Source organism: Dama dama, chromosome 20 (assembly GCF_033118175.1).
Source record: "Dama dama isolate Ldn47 chromosome 20, ASM3311817v1, whole genome shotgun sequence".
Taxonomy (NCBI): Eukaryota; Metazoa; Chordata; class Mammalia; order Artiodactyla; family Cervidae; genus Dama; species Dama dama.
In genome coordinates this window covers 99,135,481-99,147,819 of record NC_083700.1, presented here as the reverse complement: position 1 = coordinate 99,147,819, position 12,339 = coordinate 99,135,481, and the positions used below count along the sequence as shown (strand labels likewise).

Here is a 12,339-nt window from a genome sequence, read left to right as displayed (position 1 = left end):
AGGCTGAATTGTCAGAGGTTGGGGTGGTGGGAGGTTCAGAGGTACAAACTATGGTGCAGGAGAAAGGGGAAGCAGGTCATTTATCAGCATCTCATTATCATCTGAATCCATCAGATCAAACAGGTCACTTATATCTGCATCTTCTATGGCTGTCTGCCTTGATGTCAAAGGTTGAGTTTCATTGTCTGCTCTGGCTGTTGTGACAGGCTTGAATAGGACAGTGTATTTGATTGCTTAGCCTAACACATTTTTCTATCACACCGTTCTTTATAGACACTCAGAGCATCCTGCAAACCTGCCCTAAATTTGCATGTCCTTTCAAAATTAAAGTCATACTTTTCTGCAGTCATTGCAGCACGCAGTCGTAGTGAAAAATGTAAGTGCTTTACATTTCAGTTGTGGATGACTTCACTTTGGGGCTGTTTCAGTCAATATCCTTGACTCTTGCAGTTGCAGCAGCTGTTTGTCAGTTCTTGGTCATAGGATGCCAGAACACTTCAGCATTTTCATCAGCTTCCGCAAACCCAGCCTCCTTAGCTGTAGTCACTGTTGCCACACTTATTTTTTATTTGAAGCCCTAAAATTGCTCATTACTTCAGGACACAGTCTCTTCAAACGCCATTTCTCAGTAAGACTTTTAGCCTATTGAAAGTATCTCCAAGGTTAGCAGTTGCGAATTTAATGAATAAATTTGTGTTTTATTTGTATTTTTTATTGAATGAAATGTTCTTTAAATTCTATAGTGCTTTTCAGTTTTCAAAAGTTTCACACACAAGGTTTCATATAATCCCATAGTAACCTTTTGTTTCCCCTATCCCTATTTTGCCCCTCCCTGCTTCCCTTTCCCCACTGGTAACCTCTTGTTTATTCTCTATATCTGTGAATCTAGCAATTGCCCACTTTATATTTTAGTCTTTCCAGATCTCTCATAAAGATGCTTTGGAGCTTTCTTCTCTTTTAGTGGCACTTATAATAAGATGCATCACACTTTTTGCATATTCAGTTCAGTTCAGTTCAGTCGCTCAGTCGTGTCCGACTCTTTGCAACTCCATGATCGCAGCACGCCAGGCCTCCCTGTCCATCACCAACTCCTGGAGTTTACTCAAACTCATGCCCATCGAGTCGGTGATGCCATCCAGCCATCTCATCCTCTGTCGTCCCCTTCTCCTCCTGCCAGCATCAGGGTCTTGTCCATTGAGTCAGCTCTTCGCATGAGGTGGCCAAAGTATTGGAGTTTCAGCTTCAGCATCAGTCCTTCCAATGAACACCCAAGACTTATCTCCTTCAGGATGGACTGGTTGGATCTCCTTGCAATCCAAGGGACTCTCAAGAGTCTTCAACACCACAGTTGAAAAGCCTCAATTTTTCGGTGCTCAGCTTTCTTCACAGTTCCAACTCTCACATCCATACGTGACCACTGGAAAAACCATAGCCTTGACCAGATGGACCTTTGTTGGCAAAGTAATGTCTCTGCTTTTTAATATGCTATCTAGGTTGGTCATAACTTTCCTTCCAAGGAGTAAGCATCTTTTAATTTCATGGCTGCAATCACCATCTGCAGTGATTTGGGAGCCCCCAAAAAATAAAAGTCTCACACTGTTTCCACTGTCTCCCCATCTATTTCCCATGAGGTGATGGGACCAGATGCCATGATCTTAGTTTTCTGAATGTTGAGCTTTAAGCCAACTTTTTCACTCTCCTCTTTCACTTTCATCAAGAGGCTCTTTAGTTCCTCTTCACTTTCTGCCATAAGGGTGGTGTCATCTGCATATCTGAGGTTATTAATATTTCTCCTGGCAATCTTGATTCCAGCTTGTGCTTCATCCAGCCCAGCGTTTCTCATGATGATGTACTCTGCATATAAGTTAAATAAGCAAGGTGACAATATACAGCCTTGACGTACTCCTTTTCCTATTTGGAACCAGTCTGTTGTTCCATGTCCAGTTCTAACTGTTGCTTCTTGACCTGCATACAGATTTCTCAAGAGGGCAGGTCAGGTGGTCTGGTATTCCCATCTCTTTCAGAATTTTCCACAGTTTATTGTGATCCACACAATGGAAGGCTTTGGCGTAGTCAATAAAGCAGAAGTAGATGTTTTTCTGGAACTCACTTGCTTTTTTGATGATCCAGTGGATGTTGACAATTTGATCTCTGGTTCCTCTGCCTTTTCTAAAACCAGCTTGAACATCTGGAAGTTTACAGTTCACGTATTGCTGAAGCCTGGCTTGGAGAATTTTGAGCATTACTTTACCAGCGTGTGAGATGAGTGCAATTGTGCGGTAGTTTGAGCATTCTTTGGGATTGCCTTTCTTAGGGATTAGAATGAAAACTGACCTTTTCCAGTCCTGTGGCCACTGCTGAGTTTTCCAAGTTTGCTCGCATATTGAGTGCAGCACTTTCACAGCGTCATCTTTCAGGATTTGAAATAGCTCAACTAGAATTCCATCACATCCACTAGCTTTGTTTGTAGTGATGCTTTCTAAGGCCCAGTTGACTTCACATTCCAGGATGTCTGGCTCTAGGTGAGTGATCACACCATTTTGATTATCTGGCTCATGAAGATCTTTTTTGTACAGTTCTCCTGTGTATTCTTGCCACCTCTTCTTAATATCTTCTGCTTCTGTTAGGTCCATACCATTTCTGTCCTTTATTGAACCCATCTTTGCATAAAATGTTCCCTTGGTATCTCTAATTTTCTTGAAGAGATCTCTAGTCTTTCCCATTCTGTTGTTTTTGCATATAGTAAGGCTCCATTGTGGCTCCAAGGCCTTAGTCACACAGTTGCAGCAACAATGTCATATTTGGTGGTAAGAACACACCATGAATGTTACTGCTATACGTGAATACCAGGTGGAGAGCAGCACAATTATCAATAATCACAAGACACCTATCATTGAGGTAATTTTCTCAACACTATTTTCATCAGAAGGTCTAACATATCCAGTCGTGTACTCAGAAAAAAAATCGCTTGGATATCCCAGCTACTTGGATGTGAATGAAAAATAATAGGAAGTGTACTCTTACCAGTGCCTTTAAGTCCTTCAGGTTCTCTGAGTGGCACGTTAGTCGCGGCCTCAGGCCAGCCGTCCCCGTGGCGTCAACAGGAGGCACTAGGTGAACCTCGCCTCCGCTGCCTGCGTCCCTCGGTTTGCTTTTCTTCTCTTGACATACATGTCTTGCTCAGTAGTTTTTTCCCCATAAATTACAATTTTGCTGTAGTTAAACACTTACGTGAATAGCCACTTTCTGTAATTACATTATTCTGTCCTGGGAGCTTTTGAGCAGCTCCAGTATCAGCCAAAGCACTCTTACAAGTAACCTTTAAGTTATGAAGCTGCCCTCACCTCAGAAACCAATCCAGCCATCCATAGGTAGCTTTAAATTTTACTCTGGTAACACTATCCTCACCATTGTCCAGTGCTTCCTTTCTTCCTTTCTAATTCTTTTTTTTTTTTGGCTGCACTGTATGGCTGGCTTGTGGCATTTTAGTTCTCTGACCAGGGATTGAACCCAGGCTCTTCATCATGAGAGTTTTAACCACTGGACCACCAGGGAATTTCCCATCCAGAGCTTTCTGTTTCATCTTTTTGAAAAGACTGATATCTCCTTAAATATAAGATAACTTAATGAAGCAACATGCTTTGTACACCCGTCAATCCACTCAAGCAGTAGACTTTCCAGTTTGTCATGATATTACTGGATGCCAATTAAAAGAGAACACTTTTTCTACTAGCAGAACCAATAGTAACTTTTTCAGCATTCAGTATTCTTTCTGAGTGTAAACAGTTTGAATGGTGGACACAGCAAGTTCAATGCAAATACATCATTATTTGGTTCACTACAGTTTAAATGCTTAATTATGTTCATTTTTATTCCGAGCATGACACTCTTACAAGTTCTCTTAGGTCTTTCTGAAACCTTAGGACGCATCTTGCTCAGAGTTGCACAGAATAAATCAAGATGAAGCCCAGATGCTCATAAAATGATTTCAAAGCCACATTGGCTTGTTGCAGAGATGCTGAGTATAGTTCCTGAGAAAGGAAGTTGGTGGTGCCACTCTCACTGCTCTGGGTGCTTGCTGCCTCTGTAACTGCTGGATGCAAAACATACTGAAAGCTATTCTACTCTCTTTTCATAAAAGTGACAATCTTTGAATTTCTTTCATTTAGTAAAAACAGGTACTGACACAGGTTTCACGGAAGCAAAGTGGTGTAAATCGAACTTTGAAAAAACAGGGGATACCTGTACTTCCACATTGCTCCTAAAAAAGTATACCAATTTATATTTTTATAATGTGTTGTAATCATGGTGGTGTGATTACTCCCCTAGAGCCAGATATCCTGGAATGCGAAGTCAAGTGGGCCTTAGGAAGCATCACTACAAACAAAGCTAGTGGAGGTGATGGAATTCCAGTTGAGCTATTTCAAATCCTAAAAGATGATGCTGTGAAAGTGCTGCACTCAATATGCCAGCAAATTTGGAAAACTCAGCAGTGGCCACAGGACTGGAAAAGGTCAGTTTTCAGTCCAATACCAAAGAAAGGCAATGCCAAAGAATGTTCAAACTACTGCACAATTGCACTCATCTCACACGCCGGCAAAGTAATGCTCAAAATTCTCCAAGCCAGGCTTCGACAGTACATGAACCGTGAACTTCCAGATGTTCAAGCTGGTTTTAGAAAAGGCAGAGGAACCAGAGATCAAATTGCCAACATCCGCTGGATCATCGAAAAGGCAAGGGAGTTCCAGGAAAACATCTACTTCTGCTTTATTGACTGTGCCAAAGCCTTTGATTGTGTGGATCACAACAAACTGTGGAAAATTCTGAAGGAGATGGGAATACCAGACCACCTGACCTGTCCTCTTGAGAAATCTGTATGCAGGTCAAGAAGCAACAATTAGAACTGGACATGGAACAACAGACTGGTTCCAAATAGGGAAAGGAGTACGTCAAGGCTGTATATTGTCACCTTGCTTATTTAACTTATATGCAGAGTACATCATGAGAAACGCTGGGCTGGATGAAGCACAAGCTGGAATTAAGATTGCCGGGAGAAATATCAATAACCTCGGATATACAGATGACACCACCCTTATGGCAGAAAGTGAAGAGGAACTAAAGAGCCTCTTGATGAAAGTGAAAGAGGAGAGTGAAAAAGTTGACTTAATACTGAACATTCAGAAAACTAAGATCATGGCATCTGGTCCCATCACTTCATGGCAAATAGATGGGGAAGCAATGGGAACAGTGGCAGGCTTTATTTTGGGGGGCTCTCAAATCACTGCAGATGGTGACTGCAGCCATGAAATTAAAAGACGCTTGGTTCTTGGAAGAAAAGTTCTGACCAACCTTGTGTGAAGTTGCTCAGTCGTGTCTGACTCTTTGCAACCCCATGGACTGTAGCCTACCTGGCTCCTTCGTCCATGGGATTGTAATTATTATAATTATAACAACAATAATTGATATTATTAACAATTAATTATTAATTATTTTTTTGAGGAACCCTTTTACTGTTTTCCATAGTGACTATACCAGTTACATTTCCCATTACCAGTGTTGGAGGGTTCCCTTTTCTCCACCCTCTCCAGCATTTGTTATTTGTAGATTTTTTTAATGATGGCCATCCTGACCAATGTGAGTTGTTACCTCAATGACATTTTGATTTGTATGCCCAGGGAGGCCTGGCATGGGGTTGCAAAGAGTCGGACACGACTGAGTGACTGAACTGAGCTGAATAGTCAGCAGTGTTGATCATTTTTTCATGTGCCTATTGACTTATCTGTATGTATTCTTTGGCGAACTGTCTATTTAAATATGCCCATTTTTTACTTATTGTTGTTGTTGTTACTGAGTTGTATGAGATGTTCTTGTATTTTGGAAATTAAGGCTTTGCCAGTCACATTGTTTGCAAATATTTTCTCCCAGTCTGTAGGTTGTCATTTTGTTTTGTTTATGGTTTCCTTTGCTGTGCCAAAGCTTATAAGTTTGAATAGGCCCCATTTGTTTATGTTTGACTTTAATTTTTTAATTTTTTTAAAGTCTTTATAGAATTTGTTACAGTATTGCTTCTGTTTTTTTAAGTTTTATTTTTTGGCTGAAAGGCATGTGGGATCTTCGCTTGCCTACCAGGGACTGAATCTGCTCCGCCTGCATTGGAAGGCGAAGTCTTAACCACTGGATCACTAGGGAAGTCCCATATGTTTGACTTTTTAAATTTTCAAAATTATAGAGGCAATACTTGTGACCTATAACAAATTTATTTCAAAGTGTATGAAGGGATAAGTACCTTTCGTTGTCCTATACTATTTCTTAAAGGTAACTACATCAACAATTAGCTATGTATCCTTCGTATCTTTTTAAAAAACTTACATGCTTATTGTAAATTCAAATATATGGATAAATTCAGTTATATATGTGTGTATGTATCCATGTCTGTATGTGTCTCTTTATTGAGACAGCTCATTTCTAGACTCTGTTCTGTTCCATTGATCTGTTTGTCTATTCTTGTGCCAGTACCCATCCAGCTTAATAATTATAGCTTTGAGTTGGTTTTAATATGGTAAGGCAAATCCTCATTTCATCACAAAGTTTCTTCACTCTTCTTGGGCATGAACTCTTCAGATTAACCTTGTGTGCGTGCATGCTCAGTTGCTCAGTCGTGTCCGACTCTTCGCGACCCTGTGGGCTATAGCCCACCAGGCTCCTCCGTCCATGGGATTCTCCAGGCAAGAGTACTGGAGTGAGCTGCCATTTCCTTCTCCAGGGGATCTTCCCAACCCAGGGATTGGACCCGAGTCTCTTGCATCTCCTGTTTTGGCAAGTGGATTCTTTTTACCACTGTGCCACCTGGGAAGACCTCAGATTAACTTTAGATCTAAGTTAAAAAAACAAAAACAAAACATGGGTTTTGTTTGGCTTTAGACTAAATTTTATAGAGAGCTGACATTTCAGGAGAACTGACATATTTCCATTATTGAATTTTCTCACTTGGAAACCTGTCTATTTATTTGGATCTTTTATGTCCTTTGGTGAAAATCTTGCTCATTTCTTCTGAAGTTTATTTTTAGGTATTTTGTAGATTTTGTTGCCATCATGAGTGGAATTTTCTCCCCTTACATTTTTAAAATTGATTATTGCTAGTATAGTTTTTAAGAAGCTGTTGGATTTTGTAAGTAAATCATATAATCACCTACTTTATTCAATTTTCTATTAGTTCTAATGGTTTTTTCAGTTGAGTCTCTTGGCTTTTTTAGGTGGACGATTATATATTCTGAAGATGCTGACTTTTTATCACTTCATGTATAATGTTTATACATAGGATATAATATTTATAATATTTATCATAGATTATTTCTTGTCTTAGATATCTTAGTAGGGGTAGGGAAGAGGGATCCTAGGAAGTCATCTTGGCTGAGGTTGCATTTAAGGTGAGTATCAAAGAATGTGTAGCAGGTGAAATAGCAGGGTGGTAGAGAATATATTCCAGACAGACCTTGAGGAAGAGTAACAAGAAGAACTGTTCAATGAATAGAAAGAAGAGGGGCTAGAGCATAGGACACAAGTGAGGTTGGGAGGAGCAAGAGGTGGTTGGAGAGTAAATAGGGGTGCAGTCAGAAGCTGCTAGACTCCTGAGGAGCAATTACTTTACCTTACAGGAACTGAGAATTTAACGAAAGGTGTGTTAAGGAGAATGGGAATGTCCACACACGGGAATTTATTGGCAGTCCAGTGGCACTGGAATTTATTGGCACTCCTCACTTTCACTGCAAGGGGCCCAGGTTTGATCCCTGGTTGGGGAACTAAGATACCACAAGCCACGTAGCATTGCAAGAAAAAAAAAAAAAATCAAAACCCAAAACAACAACAACAATGAAAAACAACCAAAGATGTCCACACACTAATCCCTGAAATCTGTAAATATGTCACTTTACATGGCAACCGGGACTGCGCACATGAAATTAAAGCTTCAGACCTTAAAATGGGGAGGTTGCCCTAGATTATTCAAATGGGCCCTGTCTAATCACATGAACCTGAAAAGCAAGGAGGTTCCTGTGCCTGGAAACAGAAGCAGGATGTGGTTAAAGGGGAAGTTGGAGAGATCAGTATAAGCAGAACCTAACCCACCGTGACTGAAGGGTATCACATGGAAAATATGAAGAGGAACGCAAAAGCAAAGACTGTCTGATGACCAGCAAGGTCATGGGGACTCGGGCCCCAAAGCTGTAAGAAACTGAAATTAGCCTGGAGTAGCTTGGAAGTGTGCTCATCCCCAGAGCCTCCAGAAAGGAGCGCAGCCCTCGCGAGCCTCTGGTTTTGGTCTTGGGATAGCCTATGCAGAGGGCCTTGCTGAGCCATGCTATACCTGCACTTGCCGCCTTCAGAGCTTTGAGATAATAAATTTGAGTGGTTTCAGGCTGCTGAGTTTGTGGTAATTTGCTAGAGCAGCAGTAGAATACCAACGCAAAGGGGTTTACTCCAGGGAGTAGTGTTAGATTTTGTGTTATTGATAGACTGCCCTTTGTGCTGTGTGGAAAATGGATTTGGGAGATGCAGATTTGGAGGCAGGGAAACTTTGTGTTGTGGGAATATGGTGGTGACAGGCCCTAGGGGAGTGATGGCGGGAAGCGGGTATGATTTGAGATTTACTTGGGAGGTTGGAATTGCCAGAGTTTGGTCACTGATTTGGTGTCAGGAGTGAGCGAGAGGAGAGGCACAAGGATGACAGCTGGCTTGGATGCTGAGTGATGGCGAAGCTGTCCTTTGAGCCAGGCTTGAGCAGGTCGGAGGATGCCAGGTCATCAATCAGTGATAATTCCAGGTTGTTCTTCATTTGGAAATTGTCCTGTAAATACTTATTTTAAGGTAGAGTATATCGGTAAGATGCTTGCTTTATCAGTTAAGACCTAAATTGTTTTTTTGTTGTTGTTGTTTTCTTTTTTTAGGTCATGTAGGAAATTGTAGATCATGTGAAGATGGGACTCTTGATATTTGTACGCAATCTGCTGCTAGCCCTCTGCCTTTTTCTGGTACTGGGATTTTTGTATTATTCTGCATGGAAGCTACATTTACTCCATTGGGAGGACTCCAGTAAGTATGGTCACACTCTAGCCTACCCTCAGGAAAAGCCTGCTGTGGATCAGTTGTGGGGCTTTTCCGTGGCTGCAGTGCTCTCAGACTCTTCAGAGATGGGCAGTGAGAATAAACCCAGCATTCCTGGAACTTAGGCTCAGAAACCATCTAGCACTTTTGTTGCTCTAGAGTGAGAGCTTTGATGTTTTATAAAAACTGCATGCCATGGTGAATCTTTTTATGAACTTAAGGAAAATGTGCTGTTTTATCTTCAATAAAATTCCAAACCATACCAGTACTTCTGGTTCTCCAATGTTGTTCTTTTCAAATTATTATACTTTACTACCACTCCCATTTGCCAGTTATTATCTTGGGGCTTGCTGTTGAAGTTGGTTTTCTAATGCCCTTAAAGCATGCATCTTTACCTTTTCCTTGGGTTTTCAGTTTTTAATTTAACACTTTCTTTGTTTTATTTCCCTAAAGAACTTTTGTAATCTTTTTAGCCCTTGTTGGTACTGAACTTGTACCTGAATAGAATAATGGCTTTTCCCCCCTAGCCTGTAACTCCTAATCCCTTTCTCCCAGTTGCAGTCATTTCATGTATTATACTTGTTTCTGTATGGCTTTCTGCCCCCCTCCCCCCAACCCCAACTTGCTTCGGGTTCACTCACTGCTGCCTGTGATGCGGTTTGGGGCTTGCAGCTGAAGAACTGCTCTGAGCTGCACCAGCCTCTGCACAGTGTCTTCTCGGCTGTCCTTCAGGTGCCACGTGGTGGCCACACGTGGTTTTCCTTTTGGTTCTTTTGTCTGATGGCTGTCTGAACTGAGTGCAGTAAAGTTTGGATAGTCTGTTCTGATTCCTAATGCCTCTTCTATAAAATAGTTTTATTTTTACAAACGCTTATTGGATACCAGTGTAGAATTCACTTGAGAGTAGAGTCAGTCTCTAGCTAGGAGGTTAACTGAGTTAGAATGAGTTGGAAGAGGCAGCTGGCAATTGGCCTGCTACTGTATTGACTCCTTAACATGGGAACTATTCCTGTGAGGTAGTTCATAATTTTCTCACATGGTCCAAACTACTGTAGCAGCTTCAAGCCAGTTTTAAAAGCATAGTGTTATATCTTTCATATTATTGTTTTATGAGTAATGTTTAAATGCCTCTTAAATGCATAGTTTATAATTATCATTACTTACTTTGTGTTTCTATTTAAATTTTTCTGTTCCACCTTATCTTTAAGATCAAGGAGAGGACCCAGAGTAAGGCGAGTTTATTTCAGTGCAGTGTAAAATTCTGTAGTTAGAGACATTGTCCATATCTGTAATGGTTGGGTTCATTTATATTCATAAAAATGGTGGGAATACCCAGGGCTGGTGCACTGGGAAGACCCAAAGGTATGGGATGGGGAGGGAGGTGGGAGGGGGGATCAGGATGGGGAACACATGTAAATCCATGGCTGATTCATGTCAATGTATGGCAAAAAACACTACAATATTGTAAAGTAATTAGCCTCCAACTAATAAAAATAAATTAAAAAATTAAAAAAGAAATGATGGGAATATGTGCAAGGAGCGGGAGGCTCTCCTCCTCTGTTAAGAGTTACCGTGGAAGACTTAACCAAGGATTAGATGATTTTTTTCTAGAGAAATTGAGAAGGACATTAGCTTTATGGAAAACCTATTGTGTGGCAGGTTTTATGCTAGATAATTTACAAATTTAATTTACTTCTTACTATAACCATGTGAAGAGGCTATTATTATCTCTATTTTCCATTTGAGCAAACTAAAGTGTTTAGTTTAATTTACCCAGGTTATATAGCTAATTATTAGAACTGGAATTGAGTCTTGATTTTCTTTCTTTAAAACCTATTTTCATTATTTTACTGAAAAGTATAAGAAATACTAAGAGTATGAATTAATTCTGTATTTCAGTTGGTAAAAAGAAAGAACAGAGAGACTCAGAGAAGAAATCATAGATTGTCAGGATAGAGGTGAAGAAAGAAGAGGAGAGGAAAATAAGGAGAAGATAAAGAGATAAAGTCCTCCAGGCAACAGAGGGGTTTAATAGGTTAGAGATGACAGTTGCTGTTCTTGCGCTGTAGGTTCCGTGGTTTGTTAACAGTTATCTGCTTTGAGTTAGTTATTAGCTGACTACACTATCCACATCTTTTCTGTTATTCTGACTCTCACGCCTTTCAAATATTTGGCTTTGAATAGGTTTTTTAGACCTCCTTACTATAGCATGTTGTTTCTGTGCTGTAATATCAGAGGCTAGAGTAACGTGATCAACCCTAATGGCTTACCAAGTCTGGGGTTTTCTTTTACCTTGTAACCTTTATTCCGTAAACAAGGTCAAGCTAAAGGAGTTTGTAAAGCAAGTGGCTACTGTGTACTGAAGTGTAAGTGATGGTTTGACAGTATTGATGCTGCTGCTAATAATAATGAAATGAAAATAATAATTTGTTGAGTGTCTACTGTATGTATTGTAATGAGAGCTTTATATTAATAACCTCATAGTTTACATTGATTATTATTATCCTCATTTACAAATGTAGAAACTGAGGCTTCAAAGAGGCTCAGTGATCAAGAGTTTGTATGTCTCTCATCTGTGGAGCTTAGAGGGCACTACCAATCTTGAAAAACAAATGTCTTTGGCATTATTTTCCTTAATTTTTATTCATTTATGACTTAACCAAGATTACATATTAGAATTCCGTCACGTTGGGGGAAAGAAGGGAAGTCAAGAGTTTTTTATTATCAACTGATTTATTCAGTAAGCAATATGTCCTTATTATGGTCCAAACTGTTCTATGTAAACTGAATATAAGATGAAGGTAGACTTTATGCTCTCAGCCTATAACATGAGAAAGAAATAAATCAACTACTATAATGTGTCATATTCTAAAAGAGAGGTCTGTGTGAAATGCCATGTTAGAGCATGGAATTCCTTCCCACTAGGAAATTTTAAGAATTAATCCCAAGGCCTGTTGTTTTGATAGAAAGATGTAAACTGTTCTCTCTTGAGCAGTTTAGAGCTGCATGTGGCCAGTGCTTAGTCAGATTACCAGGACTTGGGTCCAGTGCTTAATCTAAAGGTTTGCTGTATGAGATTGGTCCTAGTTATCAGTGTGATTTTAAAAGTTCTGTAGCTTGAGGTTTCCTGTTCTGCATGTTAAGGGGCTTGGAAGTTGCCACTCTGACTAACAACAAGTGAAACACTGAACAGACTGAAAATTCAACTCTTGTTGGCTCTGTAAGAGAGAAGAGCCCACA

At 40.2% G+C, this 12,339-nt stretch overlaps 1 protein-coding gene across 3 annotated transcripts in view; it reads left to right on the top strand.

The window, feature by feature from the left end:
• ST3GAL3 (ST3 beta-galactoside alpha-2,3-sialyltransferase 3) overlaps window positions 1-12,339 on the top strand; it is a 205,732-nt gene that overhangs the window by 18,913 nt on the left and 174,480 nt on the right. Inside the window, exon 2 of one of the 3 annotated variants that reach the window (XM_061122149.1) lies at window positions 8,943-9,087. The exons of the other annotated variants lie outside the window; for them this stretch is intronic. Coding sequence (XP_060978132.1) covers window positions 8,973-9,087 — 115 coding nt within the window. The 5' untranslated portion in view covers window positions 8,943-8,972. The remainder of the gene's footprint in view (window positions 1-8,942; window positions 9,088-12,339) is intronic. 3 annotated transcript variants of the gene reach the window in all.